The sequence below is a fragment of the Balaenoptera musculus genome, chromosome 14 (genome assembly GCF_009873245.2).
Source record: "Balaenoptera musculus isolate JJ_BM4_2016_0621 chromosome 14, mBalMus1.pri.v3, whole genome shotgun sequence".
NCBI classification, from domain to species: domain Eukaryota; kingdom Metazoa; phylum Chordata; class Mammalia; order Artiodactyla; family Balaenopteridae; genus Balaenoptera; species Balaenoptera musculus.
This window is the reverse complement of record NC_045798.1, coordinates 25,218,036-25,233,516: the sequence shown is the minus strand read 5'-3', so window position 1 is coordinate 25,233,516 and position 15,481 is coordinate 25,218,036. Positions and strand designations below refer to the sequence as shown.

General features: G+C 49.3%; 1 protein-coding gene across 1 annotated transcript in view; it reads left to right on the top strand.

Annotated features, from left to right (window-relative positions):
* The window catches only part of MYO18B (myosin XVIIIB), a 220,840-nt gene that overhangs the window by 38,391 nt on the left and 166,968 nt on the right, over positions 1-15,481 (top strand). The window contains exons 6-8 of the mRNA XM_036823428.1: positions 8,052-8,225; positions 11,331-11,421; positions 13,153-13,345. Of these exons, the coding sequence (XP_036679323.1) occupies positions 8,052-8,225; positions 11,331-11,421; positions 13,153-13,345 (458 nt within the window). The remainder of the gene's footprint in view (positions 1-8,051; positions 8,226-11,330; positions 11,422-13,152; positions 13,346-15,481) is intronic.

The following is a 15,481-nucleotide window of genomic DNA, read 5'->3' as shown; positions in this document are numbered from 1 at the left end:
ATTCTAAGAGCTTTGGCCATCTCAATGATCCCCTGGAGTAGGCACCATTACCCCATTTTACAGATGAGGAAACTGAGGCTCAGAGAGGGGAAAGGACTTGCCCAGTGGGGATGATGGACACTCTCTGGCATCTCGTTTAGCCTTGCTCATCAGAGACTCCAGGAGGCTGTGACTCAGTGAGGACCTCACTGTACATGCATGTCTCACCCTTCAGTGACAGAGCGTAACAATACTGCTGACAGCAATGATGATGATGCTAATGATGGGATTAGTAACTGTTACTGTTTACTGAGAATCTGCTCTCTGCCAGGCTTGATTTAAGTGCTGTGCATGGTTATTCCATTTAATCCTTGTTAACTCTAAATGGTGGGTTATACCCATCTTATGGGTGAGTCAGTGGAGGCTCAGAGAGATAAAGGCAAGTATCTAAGGTCCTGGACTCAGGAAGGGGAGGAGCTCAATTTGGGACTGAGGAGTTCTGTCTTTGAAGCCTTTCTCCCTATTCTTCATGCCACGTTCTGCTGGATGGTCCACAGTGTCATCAATAAATGGGGAATTAGTAATCATACCTTTTCATATGGTTCTTACACTGATGAGATTAAGTGCTTAGCACAGGGCCAGGCATGTGGTGAGTACTCGGGAAACACCAGCTATTGTTCCTGGGCTTCCCTTGGGCCCCAGCTTCAAAGGAGACAGTGTGATAAGTTGAGGGACCCCTGCTCAGTCTACCTTGGTGAGGGACCCTTGAATATGGAAAGAATATTGGACTGGGGGCCAGCCAGAGCCGGGTTTAATCCTGGCTTCTGCCTCACTAGCTGTGTGACCTCACACAGGTCACTCACCGGCTGTTGGTCCCACCCCTGAGCCTTTGCTCCTGCAGTTCCCCCAGGTGATGAGTGACGCCTTCGACTGAGGTCTCCCTGGTGACTCTGCTTCTCAGGTCGGATTACCTGCTCTGGGGACACTCCCAGGCAGTTTCACACCCAGTGTCTTGTTTCATCCTTATAATGACCCATTGGGAGAGGAACCATCCCATTGTACAGATGTGGAAACTGAGGCTCAGAGAGGTGAGATTTCCTGTTTGAGATCTTGCAACCAGGCGGAAACTGCCTTTGGATGCCCAGCCTCTGGTTCTTTCCACAACTGCCCACCATCCCAAAGATGCCACGCCTTTCTCCTTAAGCCTCTTGATCAGATTAGTCCAGGAGACCCCTACCCATGCTCCCCTTCTCCTGTCAACTCCTGACGCACATTGGCAAACTCAAGGTTAGAGCAGTCCTGCAGGGAAGCAGCCCATTTTGGTTGGTTTAATTGGATGCTGCCCCAGCTGATTTGTCCAGCAAGCCCTCTTTGTCCAGAACGCTAGAGCATCAGGGGTGGTCCAAGTGTTGTCTTTCCAGTTGATAGGGCGTGAGCAGTGATTTCTGTTGGATTATGAGTGACTCAGCAGCGATTTATTGACGGCTTGTTGGCCAGGCCTTACGGGGTGCGCTGACTGCAGATGGACAGGTGACTTTCTCTAGGGTCTGTCCAGGTTTGCAGGGCTGCGTGGCACCCGGGGGCAGCAGGAACAGGTGGGAGCCCTAAGATGCAGGAAGAGACTCAAAGATTTGGCCTTTAAGACAGTCCCATTTTCCAGGATCCCAGCAATTGAACTTGACCTGACGTCCCTGGGCAGAATTCTCAGAGTGTGATCATAATCCTAGACATTTATCCAGCAGATCCTGTGCTAAGCGATCTGCACCTGGAACCACGCTGACGCTTCACGAGGACTCCATGGGGTAGAGTCCCATTTTACAGGGGAGGAAACTGAGGCTCAAAGAGGTGACAGTTTTCGCCCACATCACGTGGCTTTTGGCAGCAGGGGTGGGATTTGAACCTGCGCAGTTTGTTTCTGGAACGCTGCCTTTTCTCGTAGCACCCACAGCCTTTTAGGCTTGTCTGTTCCCTGCAGGTGGCCTCCTCCTTCATAGGCCTCCGAACTGTAAACCTCTGTGTGAGGAAATGTGAACCGGGAGCGCCGGCGTTATAAATAAGTCACATCACGTTCAGTAGTTCAGCAGCAGCATGGCTACTGTCGGAAGGAGAAGTAACTTGGTTATTAATAAATGCAGGAGGTCACAGTAATTGATAGCAATTGAACTCACGGTGCATGAGGGGAGAACGGTCATGTTATTTTTTCCTCTTTCTCTCTTTCTCGGTTTTTTTTTTGTATTGAGCATAAAGGGAAAAACCTGCCTTTGCAGGTGGATCTGAGCAGCTCAGAAACTACAGTTCCATAACTTTCCCTTACTCCTTCCTTTTTTCTTTTTTCTTTTTCTCGTTCCTCCTTTATTCATTCTTCTATTCAAATCCCTGCCTGCCTCTTACCGGCAGAGTGATCTTGGGCAAGTGACTCAGGTAAAGCAGTTTGCCCACAGTCACCTGGTTAATCGAGGGCTCTCTGAGCTAAGCCAGTATTTCCTAAACCGGTGTCTCCTGGGACATTAGATCAAGATACTCTATAAAAGCATTCCAAGGCCAAATAAGTCTGAACAGAACATCCCCTTCTTGGAGCTTTATATGATAATACTTTAAAGGCTCTGAGATGGCCCAAAGTTAAGAAACTTGTTTCACCAAAGCGATGCCCACATTGGTATAATGCAGAATTCATTTTTCCCCCGTGACGCTGATGAACGTTCCATGGAACAACCGCTATGAGGAGCCCCTTTGGGAAACTCTGAGCCCCAGCCGTGTGGTTTCTGTGCCCCGCTCCATATCCCTTTGGCCACCCGGGGAGTTTCTGACTCAGCCCTGCCCTTGGTAGCACATTGGCTGGGGCCAGGCCTCACCTCAGATGTGCAGATGGCTTCTGAATGATAGACAAAGGCGCACACACAACAGAGCAGCGTGCCAAGAACTTGGCTCCCTTTCAGAGAACCTTCTGAGGCCCTCTCTGAGCCTTGGCACTTTAAATGGGTGCAGCTGCTGAGACAAGGGTTCAAGGGGTAGACTTTCATGTAGGAGGTGATTCCAGGAAGTCCTGGGAGGATCGTGAGGAAGGAAAGTAGGGACAGAAGGCAGCCAAAAAGAGTGTCACCAAAACCAGCTGCCGCCATGGGCAACTGGGGCTCCATCCCACTAGGGACCTCTGGGGGGCAGCATAGAGCACGCACCCGAGTTATCGCACTCGGAGGGCCTTACCTTCTTCTCTGCTTGAAGGCCGGGAATGTTAATCCGTGCCACATCCTCCCATGCCCTGTTCTTCAGCAAATGCCAGTAAGAGAGAAGGCCCTCAGCTGTAGGGCGCACAGTGAGCACCAGGGGGTACTGTGGAGAAGCAACAGCCCTGCTCTGGTCCGCCCACCCTGTTGCCTTGTGAAGTCTGCCCCTGTTTCCTTTTGACCTGACCTACAGCCCACGTGTGTGCTCAAGCTGGGTCTAACGTGGGATATTGGGAGTACCAGAGCCGCCCTTAACCCCATGCCATGACCTGGGGGTCCGGGGACCTAGACTCAAGTTCTAGCTCAGCCGTTTACCAGCTGTGTGACTCAAGGCAGGGCGGTGTCCCTTTCTGGGTCTTGGTGGCCTCTACTATAAATCAGGCCTAACAGTATTCAGCCTGCAGACCTCGCAAGGCAGTTAGGAGATCAGCCAAGGTCATACAAGCGTCCTCCCGCTCCATATAGATGTGTCCAGGTGTGCATCCTCCAGGCCATGGCGAGGTGCATGGGCCATTTGCTACTGAGCATAATAATAGAACTGGTATTTGCAAGTAGTTCTTTAATATAGAACTGTTTCAAGAGTGGGCGGTCTTATCAGACATGCATTGTATTTATGTAAATCCAGCCATGCAAAGGCAAATGTGAGGCCAGTGGTTACAGATACATATTTTTTCATATGTCATGGGCCCTAAAGGCAAGCCACCCATTTCCTTTGGTGTTCCACTGGAGGGGAAGCTGGCAGTGTTGGACTTAGGGAAATATGCTACAGTACTGTACAATTTAAGAGATCCTCAAGGGTAATTTTAAGGGTACTTGGTGTTTCACCTTAGACTCTGGTTTCAGAACAATACCCCCTTATGAGAGAAAGATCCTCTGCACGGGCCCATGGTTAGCATATTGAGAGCTGGAGTGAGAAGGCTTGAGTTCAGATCCTGCCTCTGCCACTTACCAGCTGCATGACCTTGGAAGGTCACCCTCTCTGCGGCTCAGTGTTCTCATAAGTCAAGGGGCGATATTAGCATTGACCTCGTAGGGCTGCAGTGAGGGTTAAATGAGGCAGCGGTGTCCAGTGCTCAAGCCCAGTGCCTGGCCCTGGGAAGGGGTACTGTAGGTGCTGCTGTCTGATGCTGTGATGTTAAGGTTGCCTTTGTAATACTGTTGGGCGTTTGCGTTCTGATTCTTTTTCTTGGATGGGTGAGACAGAGGATAGGTGACGGGTGGGGCACCAGGGAGCATTTCCTGTGGGTCACCATCACATATCCTTGTGTGATGTTTGCAGAAGAAGAGGCAGAGGATTCCTAGATGGTGTGCACGAAAGCCCATCGCAGAGCCGAACCCTGGGCCTGCCTGCTACGGGGTCCTGTTTCCCACCAGTGACCAGCAGCACGGGTGCAGCCAAACGCACATGCCTGAAATGATCTCTGCACTTGGCGTTGGGATCATTCTGGGCACAGCCTCCTCGCCTCCTGCTGTATGGCAAGAAAGCATCCTGATAGAGTGTGTGATCCCCTATGGGGTGGGCTACGAGGCTGGGAAAAATCCACATGAGCTCTCCCCAGCTCAGCGAGGCTATAGGTCACTGTGGGCAGAGTGTGGGAGACTGTTTCAGAGGGTGGCAGTGAAGGTGACGGGGCAGGAGAGGGGCAGGACGTTGCCCACCTAGACAGTCATCTCCTGTTTAATTCACTTTCAACCCCATCACAGGAAGAAGGAAATCTCATTCAGGGCTAGTAGCCTTTAACTCCTCTCTGTAATACTTGCTAATCTCCCTTTTTCAACAAAGAGAAAGCAGACCTCAGACTCCCAGGTAACTGTATCTAATTAGAATCTAATGGTATTTCTGTACGCATATTGTATTTATTTCTACTTTCTATTTGTGACAAGTGATAACAGTGTTGGTTCAGAAACTGGCCCCCACTGTGGTGGAGAGCAGGGAGAGACTGAAGAAAGAGGCAGCCACTCCAGATGGGTGGGTGGCAGGTGTAATATGCAAGGGAACTGACATACAGGGCTTGTCTTGGATGCTGCAAGAAGGGTAGGTCTCCACCCCCTCCCGCCAGAGTCTTAAAGTTTATAGAGGCCGGAACTGGGCTCAGTCACGGAGACCTTCTGGATGGTCTCAGTAACACCCCGCTCTCTCAAGGCTGTGTCCTTGTAACAGCTCCCACCGTGGGAGTGGGGGAGGGGCTGGATGTATATTCCAAGGGCAGGGGAGGGCGTGAGGAGTTTCTAATTGCCCAGGGCCAGCTCGCAGGTCACCTGGTGGTCATATCCTCTCAATGACCTCCTTCAACAAATGGGTTCTTGTTTAAGTTAGTGCTATAACATTTCCTTTCACAAGGTATTTATGTACGTGAAAAAGATTAGTGAGTCCATTTAAAAGAAAGTCCTATCTAGGGACACAAGGATTTGACAAATTTCCTAAAGGTGACATTGGAAGGATTGATTTTGGGGAAATAGTTCTTCCACTTAGCCTGATTTCTGGTGAGTTTTCCGAATCAGTTTTCTCATCTGTAAAATGGGAATAATACTGCTTTCGAGGACCTTTGTGAAGATTCAGTAATAGTAATAATAATAATAATAAGTAATTACAACTTGCATGTATTGAGTTTTTTTCTGTGTCACACCTGGAACTCCAAGACAGGCTTTCTGACTCCAAAAGCCATGAGCTGAACAAAGATGACATGTTGAATAAAATGGGGTCAGTGAGTGGTAACTGCTATCATCACCATCACCACCGTCATCATCATCATCTCATCATCTCCACTATCACCTCCACCATCATCACCACGTCATCACCACCATCGTTACCTTCTTCACCATTTTTTAAAGTGGCAGGGGACTTTCCTGGTGGCTCAGTGGTTAAGAATCCGCCTGCCAATGCAGGGGACATGGGTTCGATCCCTGGTCCGGGAAGATCCCACATGCTGCAGAGCAACTAAGCCCATGCGTCACAACTACTGAGCATGCGCTCTAGAGCCCGTGAGCCACAATTACTGAAGCCCACGCACTGTAGGGCCCACGTGCCGCAACTCCTGAAGCCTGCATGCTCTAGGGCCCGCGTGCCGCAACTACTGAACTCATATGTTGCAGCTACTGAAGCCCATGCACCTAAAGCCCATGCTCCGCAACAAGAGAAGCCACTGCAATGAGAAGTCCAAGCACCGCAACGAAGAGTAGGCCCTGCTCACCGCAACTAGAGAAAGCCTGCGCGCAGCAACGAAGACCCAATGCAGCCAAAAAAAAAAAATTAATTAATTTAAAAAAATAAAAATAAAGTGGCAGGACTTTTTTACTAGCCATGTAACCTCTCTGATAAAGCTGAGATTCAGTCTCTAAAATGGAGGTAATAAAATGCTGTTCTTGAGATAATCAGTGCTGAATAACTGGCATGTAGGAGGACTCGATAAGTAGTGGCCAGAGCTCCTTCTTCCTGGGTATTGTCAAGGCCCCAGATAAAGTCTTTTTCCAAATTTCCTAATTTTTCTTAAACCAGGCAGATTCTTTAAGATGTCTGTTTGAAGAATTGGGCCCTTATGATCTCTTTCTGATGGATTGAGAAATCTCTGTTGGCAGCTGTGATTCTTATTTCAAAGAAGGATACACATTTATGGGAAGATAGGAGTTGGGAGAAAATTACTTAAGGATGGAACTAGTGTTTGCTTTAATAAGTCATTATTTTTTAAAATTTGGATTACAAAGTTAGTGCAGAACCACTGCAGAAAGTTTGGAAAATAAAAAATTCCCCTACCCTGTGATTGTTCGTATTGGGATATATTTCCTTTTTGTTATTTTTTTTAATAGTAGTTTAGAGTGATTTACACAATTGATGTCATACTGTGGCGTGATTTTCTAGCCCATTTCATTTAACATTTTGAATATAAGAATTGACCATGTTGTACGGTCTTTGTTGCTGATATTAAGTGGCATTATAATAGTCCACAGAGAGGTTCCCCATTGCTTCTCCAACCTCGTCTGGTTACTCCCCTCCCCGCTTACATCCCAGCCACGCTGACCTTCTTGGCACTTCCCTAACACATCATGCTCATTCCTGCCTCAGGGCCTTTGCACCACCTCCTCCTTCTGCCTCTAAAGCGCTTCCCTGGTTCTGTGTGTGGCCAGCTCCTTCTCATCTTTCATACCCCCAATCCACCTATCACATCCTCATATAGAGCCGCCTCTGACCACCGTGCATCCATAGCCACTCCCTCAGTTTCTCTTGACCCCGTCACCCTGTTTTATTTTCTCCTTAGAGGGAAAAAATAACTTTATAATTTCATCACCTGAAATATTTATTTATTTGCTTACTTGTTTATTGTCTCCCTCTCTCAAAAGACTGTAAGCTCCGTGAGGGCAGACACTTTGTCTGTCTTGCTCATCACCGATTTCCCAGAGGCTGACACAGTGCCTGTCCCATAGTAAGAGCTCCAGAAATATGTATTGAATAAAGAGGAGGGTGGTTAGATGGTTGGATATGTGGCTGGGTGGGTAGTTGAGTGGCTAGGTTAGTGGGTGGCAGGGGTGGTGGTTGGATAGGTCAGTGGGTATGTGGGTGGGTAAGTCATACTCTTACTGACCATTCTCCAGTCCCACGTTTAGAGTGTCCCCCATGATATTTTTAATTGCTTTGGGAAAGTGAGCAATGCAAATGGCAGGGAAATAGGACAAACATGTCTCTTGGGAAAGCGTCTCCTGCCCAGGGCCATCAGCTGGGGGCCCAGGCCTGGGCAGTTGTTCAGGCTCTTGCTGAGGGTGGGAGGTGGCGAGATTCTCCGAGGTGTTCTTGGTCGCCCGCCCACCACCCGCCCGGGACCTCACCACCCTCCTCCTGCTCTGTCCCCTGCACAGTGGGCCGGAAGCAGTTCATGCACTTCGAGTCGGCCAACCACGCAGCAGAGGCCCTGGGCTGCGAGTATGAGGAGCTGAACACGGCCACCTTCAAGCACCACCTGCGACAGATCATTGAGCAAGTGACGTCTGGGCCAAGCCGCCGGGGCCCGGAGGATGAGGAGGCCAGCTCAGGTACCGCACTGCTGCCTCTCTGGGTGGGCTGTGTCCCTGCGGGGCCAGCCCCTGGGGACACACCAGCATCCTTTCACTATCCATCGAGGATTTACTGAGAGTCTACGGTGTGCAGACCTTCTAGGTGCAAGGGAAGCCACTCCCCTGGAAATGGACTTGGCTCCTTCTGGCACTGTGCTTATGGTCAGATAGTTAGCTCTGCCCAGGGGTCAAAGGCTGCTGAAACCCAGGAGGGGGCCCTGTGCTGCAAAGAGGGAATGCTGTGGTTGGTGCCAAGGGACCAACGCGTTTCCAGTGGATGTTGTATCTGCTGAGCCCCTACGCTGTAGACAGAAGACTCACCTTCCACTTTGAGGAACAGAAGTAAGGCCAGGAGGGTTGGCCCAGCTGGGAGGACAGTAGATAAGGTTGGAGAGCTCAGTGGGGTCAGCTCACATAATAGTCTGTAAACTAGGGGTTTTCTGCTCAGACCAAGGGAAGCCGTGGAGGCACACAGGCAGGGGAATGGCATGATTTGTTTTATTCTTCATGAAGCTCAGCCTGGAGGAAGATCAGGGAATGAGTGGGAATGGGTACAAGTCACCTTGGTGAGGTGATGGAGGTGGGAACAGATGGGATGAGGTGGACCAGTTCAAGGTCTAGTTTACAGTTAGAGCTGATGGTATGGGCCCTAGGTGGAAGCGTGGGGCCAGGACACCTTCTAGGACTTTGGCCTGAGCAGCAGGAGGAATGGGAGTGCTTGAAAAGACCTGGGGGGAAAACAGGAGCTTTGTACTGCACCTGCTAGAGTGAGGTCTGCTGAGTGCCAAGTCCGCAGCCTCTGCAGCCAGATGCTTTGGCTGCAGAAGGTGAGGGCGGAGGGACCCGTTGGAGCCCCAGGGTTCACTGAAAACTCTCTAAGAGTAGCTCTCCCAGAGACCACAGAGTCTGGGCTTAGTGGGTAGCAGTGTTTGGAACTGTGGTTTTGGGGTCCATCTCTTAGAGGCCCCTCGGATTCCCGTGGCTGCTCCACCTGCCAGGGACTTCAGCTTGACGGCTGATGTCACTGAGACTCCACTGCCTTCCAGGTCTGTGCCCTGGTGTAAGCTGGGGTCTGCTTAATGGTTACAGCTCCTCTCGGACACAGGCACACACACATACCATGCACAGGCATGGGCACACATGCATGTGCGTGCACCATCACATGCACACAATGCACATATGCACACACGCACACACGAGCACAGATGCATGCACACGCTGCTTGGTGAAGCTGAGTCACCCTCTCAGGCTGAGGTCTCAAGGGTAGACGTTAAGCAGGCAGGGGACCGGCAAGCTTATGAGAGATGCTGGGATGCTGGGTTGCCTAGCAACGACCCAGGTTGGGGGCAGAGTTAAAGCAGGGACGGGAAATGCTTTGGGGTTGCAGTGGGCTGCCTGGAATGTGCAAGCAGAACTGTTTCTCTAGGCACTAGTGCGTGTAGATTTGGAAATTGTGTTTCCAATTCTGTGGATGGAACCAAAACCTAAGGGTCAATATTTGTGATCTGAGCCCTCCACTCCTTATCCCGCTTTGCTCAGTGACCCCTAATCAAGGCTGGCTGTTCTAATGGGACCAGTGTGTATGTTTGTACAAAATTGGGGCCGCCATTATAATCATTTTCTAAGCTTTTTTTATTCCTCCTAACACTATAGGCAGGCACTTTTCCATCTCATTCAATATTCTTCTAGACCTGACTTTAAATATTCCTTTGTATGGATGGACTACAAATTATCTAACCCATTTCCTATTGTTGGATGTTCAGGTTGTCTCAAAAAAGTGATTTTTTTTTGCCAATTTAAGCAACAATTGGGAGACCATACATACTTAGAAATCTTTGTTTCTCTGAATTATTTCATTAGAATAAAATCCTAAGAGTGAAGTTATTAAGTCCAAGTATATGATCATGTTATGGCTTCTACTATAAAATTGACAAATTTCCCTCTAGAAAGAGGGAACAACAGATATTTACTGAGCAACTGCTATGTGTCAGGAATTGGGGATTTGGAGCCAGCAAACCCAGAGGTAGTCCTCATCCTCAGGGCGCTCCCTGCCTGGGTGGTGGGTGGGGGAGACGCAGGTTAACGAAATAACCACAAAGTACAGATGTGCTGTGGTCAGTGCTGTACAATCAGGGTAGATCTGTCCTCCTGTGTCCGGTTTACTTCACTTAGCATGACGTCCTCCAGGTTCATCCTCCGTGTTGTAGCAAATGGCAGGATTTCCTTCTTTTTTTTTTTTTTACTATTGAATAATATACTACTCACATCAGAAATCTCAAAAAGTCAAACTCATAGAGGCAGAGAGTAGAATGGTGGTTACCAGGGTGGTGGAGGGAGGGGGAAATGGGACATTTTGATCAAAGGGCACATAGTTTTATTTATTGAAGATGAATAAATCCTAGAGGGTAGATGAATAAAATGATCAGTAGATGAATATCTCTATTGTACAGCAAAGTCCCTATAGTTAACAAGACCGTATTCTATACTTAAAAATTTGTTAATCTTATGTTAAAAGTTCCTATCTCATGTGCACGCATACAAACGCACGCGCGCACACACACACACGCACACACAAAGAGGGAGGAAAGAAACTTTTAGAGGTGATGGTTATGTTTGTGGTGTGTTTATGGTGATGGTGTCATGGGTGTATACTTCAAGCTCATCAGGATGTATACATTAAAAATGTACAGGTTTTTTGGTATGTCAATCATTACTTCAGTTTGAAAAATAAATAAAATTTTCAAAAAAGCAAGGTAGACCTTGGAATTGGCTTAATGGGTTGGTGGTGATGGTCAAGGCAGGCTTCCCTGAGGAGGTGACATTGGGTTGAGCCCTGAGGGTTGAGCAGGAGATCACAATGGAGGTTAGGGAGGTAGGGCCAGGTTACACAGGACCCTGGAAGACTTGGTAAGACACTTGAACTTGGTCCTAAGAACGTAAGTAATTTCAGTAGTAGGGGGACGTGTGTGTGCGTGTTGGGGGAAGATGCGCTAAGGCCAGTAGTGATGGCATTGGAGCGACGTCCTCGGCCCCAGGCAAGGTCCTGACCACGGGGTGCCAACCCCCCACTCTTCCCCACTGTAGGGCTCAAGATGACAGGAGTGGAGTGTGTGGAGGGCATGGCCTCGGGCCTGTACCAAGAGGTCTTTGCCGCCGTGGTCTCGCTCATCAACAGGTAATGGCAACCTTCTCCCGGTTACAGAGGCGGCCTCTTTGCAGTGTATGAATGAGCCCAAGCCCGGGGAGATTAGCAGAGTGGAGTTTTGTTGAGCCGGAGAGGGGGTTGTTGAGCCATGTCTTATGGTGCTGGGTTTAAATTCCACCTTGGCCACCCGTGGGCTGTGTGACTTTGGCGAATCAGTTCACCTCTCTGACCTCCCCTTCTGCATCTGTAAAAATGGCTCTTTCCTTCAGGGTCACTGCAAGGATTAAAAGAAATCACTAAAAAATTAAACAATAAAGTAAAAAAAGAAGTAGTGTCTGTAAACAACTCTTCCTAATCGTGATCATAAAATACTGCAGGTATCTGCAGGTAGTACGGCCGGGAGCCTCTGTCCTCTACCGTGCTGAGTGCTGCTGAGCCCTGGGGAATCTTTAAGCAGTTCCAGTGAGGCCAAACCAGAGCTGGGCCAAGGGCTTCCCTCCCTCCTCTGTGAAAGCAGGAGGCGTAATTAGGCTTCTGACATCCTGTTAAGGGGATGAGGCTGGCGTGTAGCAACAGTGCACGTGGGGTTCTCCACAGACACAGAATCGGCTCCCTCTCTTGCTGCTGGAGTAATTACCCTCTGAGACCACAGACACATTATCTAGAAACCAGGGGGATCGTGCGTGCTTAGGGGAAGAAGTATTGATTGGTGAGCTGCCAGTGGAGGGCGGCTTCTTCCTGGTTGGCTCTGGGAGCCTGCCTCCATGAAGTGGGTGTATCGGTGAGAACGATACCCACTGTGCTCACGTTTATGAGCACCTCGCAGGCGTCTGGCTTTCTGAACATTAACTGATTTAATCTTCATGCATGTCTATGTGGTGGCTGATCTTATTGGCCCCATTTTACAGATGGAAAACCTCAGCAAGTAACAGCAAAGAGCTCAGGTTCAAACTAAGGGCCCTCCAAAGTGTATAGCTGGTCATGCTAATGATAATAATAGCAGAAAACACTTACCGCTTTGCCACGTTCAGAGCCGTGGATGTCTTACCACATCCAACCCTCCCAACGGCCTTCTAAGTTCATCTCCGTCATTAGCCCTTTCACAGCTGAGTTTCAGAGAGGTCAGGCAACTCTCCCAAGACACACAGCCCCTCCGTGGCTGAGCGAGGGTTGGAGCCCACATGTGACTTTCTCCAGAGTCTCTTAACTCCTGCTTTTTGATGTGAATAATCCCTTCTCTGTCCCCCTGATAGATTTGTCAAGAGGCTCCAAGGAGGTGATGGCTTGAGAGATCTTTGTAAACTGAGGCAGGCACTGAACAAAATTGCTTTTCTATAGCAGCGTGTCACTAAGCAAGAAAAGGAGACTCTAGTCCTAACTTTATAGTCGATTTGTGGTGCGACTTTAAGCAAGTCATTTCTCCACTCTGGGCCTGGTAGAGAGAGCACGTTTCCTGAAGGCCTGTGGTGTCCATGGGAGGCACTTTCCATACTTCAACTCCTTCTCTTCTTACTGCAGCCCCTGGGGTCATCCTACTCACCCCTACCACCATTTAACAGTGGGGGAAACCCATGCTCAGAGAGGTTAAGTAACTTTCCCAAGGTCACACAGCCTGCAAGTGGTGAGATCTGCTGGATCTGCAGACCCGCCCAGCATGCTGCTCCGGTTTCTCCATCTCTGCGATGCAGGGGTGCGGGAGGCTTGGACCAGCGGGGTTCTAAGAGTCCATGTCCTCTCGGGGCCCCTCTCCTTTCCCCCCAGATCCTTCTCCTCCCACCACCTCTCCATGGCCTCCATCATGGTGGTGGACTCTCCAGGCTTTCGGAACCCCCGGCACCAGGGCAAAGACCGGGCTGCCACCTTTGAGGAGCTGTGCCACAATTACGCTCACGAGCGCTTGCAGCTGCTTTTCTACCAGCGGACCTTTGTCTCAACGCTGGAGCGATTCCGAGAGGTATGGCTGGGCTGGGGCGGGGCCTTCGCAGGGCCTCAGTGAGGGCGTGAGGCTGGGTGGGGCAGGGGAGGGGGTGGTCGTCTGGTCCTCCGGTAGGTTTTAGCTTCATCCTGTCTGGTCCGTCGATGATTAAAACCCAAACTCCAGGCCTGGCTCCTGGGCCTCTGCTGCTCCCCTGTCTCCCTCTACAGCCCAGTCTCCAGCCACGGCCCCTGCGCCTTACAGTCCAGAACTTGGGGTTCCGCAGGCCTCGCTCCCACAGCTGTCCCTTGTTTGTGCTGACCTCTTCCTCCTCGCCCACATACCCAAGCTGAATCCTCCTCCAACCGTTAGTTTGCATCTTCCCCGTGGAATGCCCTTCGTGCCCGGTTGTGGGTGAAAATAGTGGGTTTGCACACCTTTTGGATCATAATGTGGGAGCATCTAAGAAAGGTGAAGATGCAGTTCCCTTTCTACGAGGCCCCCCGGAGAAACTCTGTATGTGTGAACCAGGAAACCTGTACAGGCACGTCCCTGCCTGCCCTCCTTTACTTATACTTAAAAAAATTTTTTGAACTCTAACATTTACACAGATGAGTGCCTGAATCAGAAGTGTACAGCTTAGTGAATTTGTCCAACCATGCACACTCATTGCAGCTACCACCCAGGATAAAAGGAGAGAACATCGCCAGCACCCCAGACGCCCCCTAGCATCTGCTCCCTCCTTCCTCCCTGAAGGGGACCCCTTTGGCTCCAGCAAGTGCTAATGGCAAAATATGAGAAATGGTCATATTGTTTATTAGTAGGATAATGGGTATTGAAATTATGGTCATTTCTTTGGTTGGAGCCCACACAGCAATAAACATGAAAACATCAATATGAATAAATCTTAAACACAGGGCATTGCTGAGACCTGGGGTCTCACTCTAACTCTGTCACTTATTGGCTATGTGGCCTTAGGAAAGTCACTCACCCTCTCTGAACCTCAATTTCATCACATGTAAAATAGAAATAGCAATACTCCTGTATCAGTTACCATTTCCCGCAATAATTCTGCATAATAAACTATCCCAACACATAGTAGCTTAAAAACTAACCTTTTGTTATTGCTCACAGGTCTGTGGGTTGCCTAGGTAGCTCTTCTGGTCTTGGCTGGGAGAGCATGTGCCTGTGGTCAGAGGCAGGTTGGGTAGGTGGCTCTTGGCTGGCTCTCCCCTGTGTCTGGGGGTCAGCTGGCCATGAGCTGATCCAGGCAGCCCTTTGGCTAGGATGACTCACCTGTGTTCCAGGAGTGCCCTGTCCTCCAGCAGGTTAGCTCAGGCTGTTCTCGTGGCGCTGGGCAGGGGTCCAAGAGAGCGAGCAGGAGTGCTCAGGGCCCCTTGGGACCGAGACTTGGAACTGGCAACGTCACCTCTGCTCTATTCAGTTGGTCACAGCAAGTCCAAGGCTGAGCCCTGACTCACGGGGCAGGGAAATGGCATCCACTTTTTGATGGGAGAAACTTCCATATCTGTACAGAGAGTGTGGATACGGGGAAGGGGAGAGGTGGCGGTTATTTTCACGATCATTTTTACCGTACCGCCTAAAGGCGCTATTTGGAGCATTTGATGAAGTGGGATAGAAAATGCGTAATCTGTATTCGGCATTCCACATATGGTAGCAGCCATCATATTTTTTTTTCCCATAATATTTCACTTATTTCTGATGATCAAAGTAAAACATGTTTTTTATTTAAAAACTGGAAAGTGCATATAAGTGTCAAGAAGCGGAAAACACAATCTCTTTTAGCCCCACCACCCAGAGGCAACCACTGTTACCACTGTCTGTATCTCATACCAGCCATTTTTCCATATATGGTCTTCTCTACGGATTTCCCATCCATCTGTACACACGAGTTTGTAGTGTTTTTCCTCGTAGCATTATGTTATTCACATTTCCTCACTCCATTCACAGCTCTTAGTAAGGATGCATGTTTGTGGTTATGTCTGATTCTATCTGAACTCTCTTTTGGCCGTCTGGGTTATTTCCACGTTTATGCATTATAAACAACACTGTGATGAACATCTTTGAGCATAGCATTATCTGGATGTTTCTGGTTACTTTTATATGCCAACTGTTATTATCCATAGTTTTTTTGCTGTATCCAGCACCCAGCAC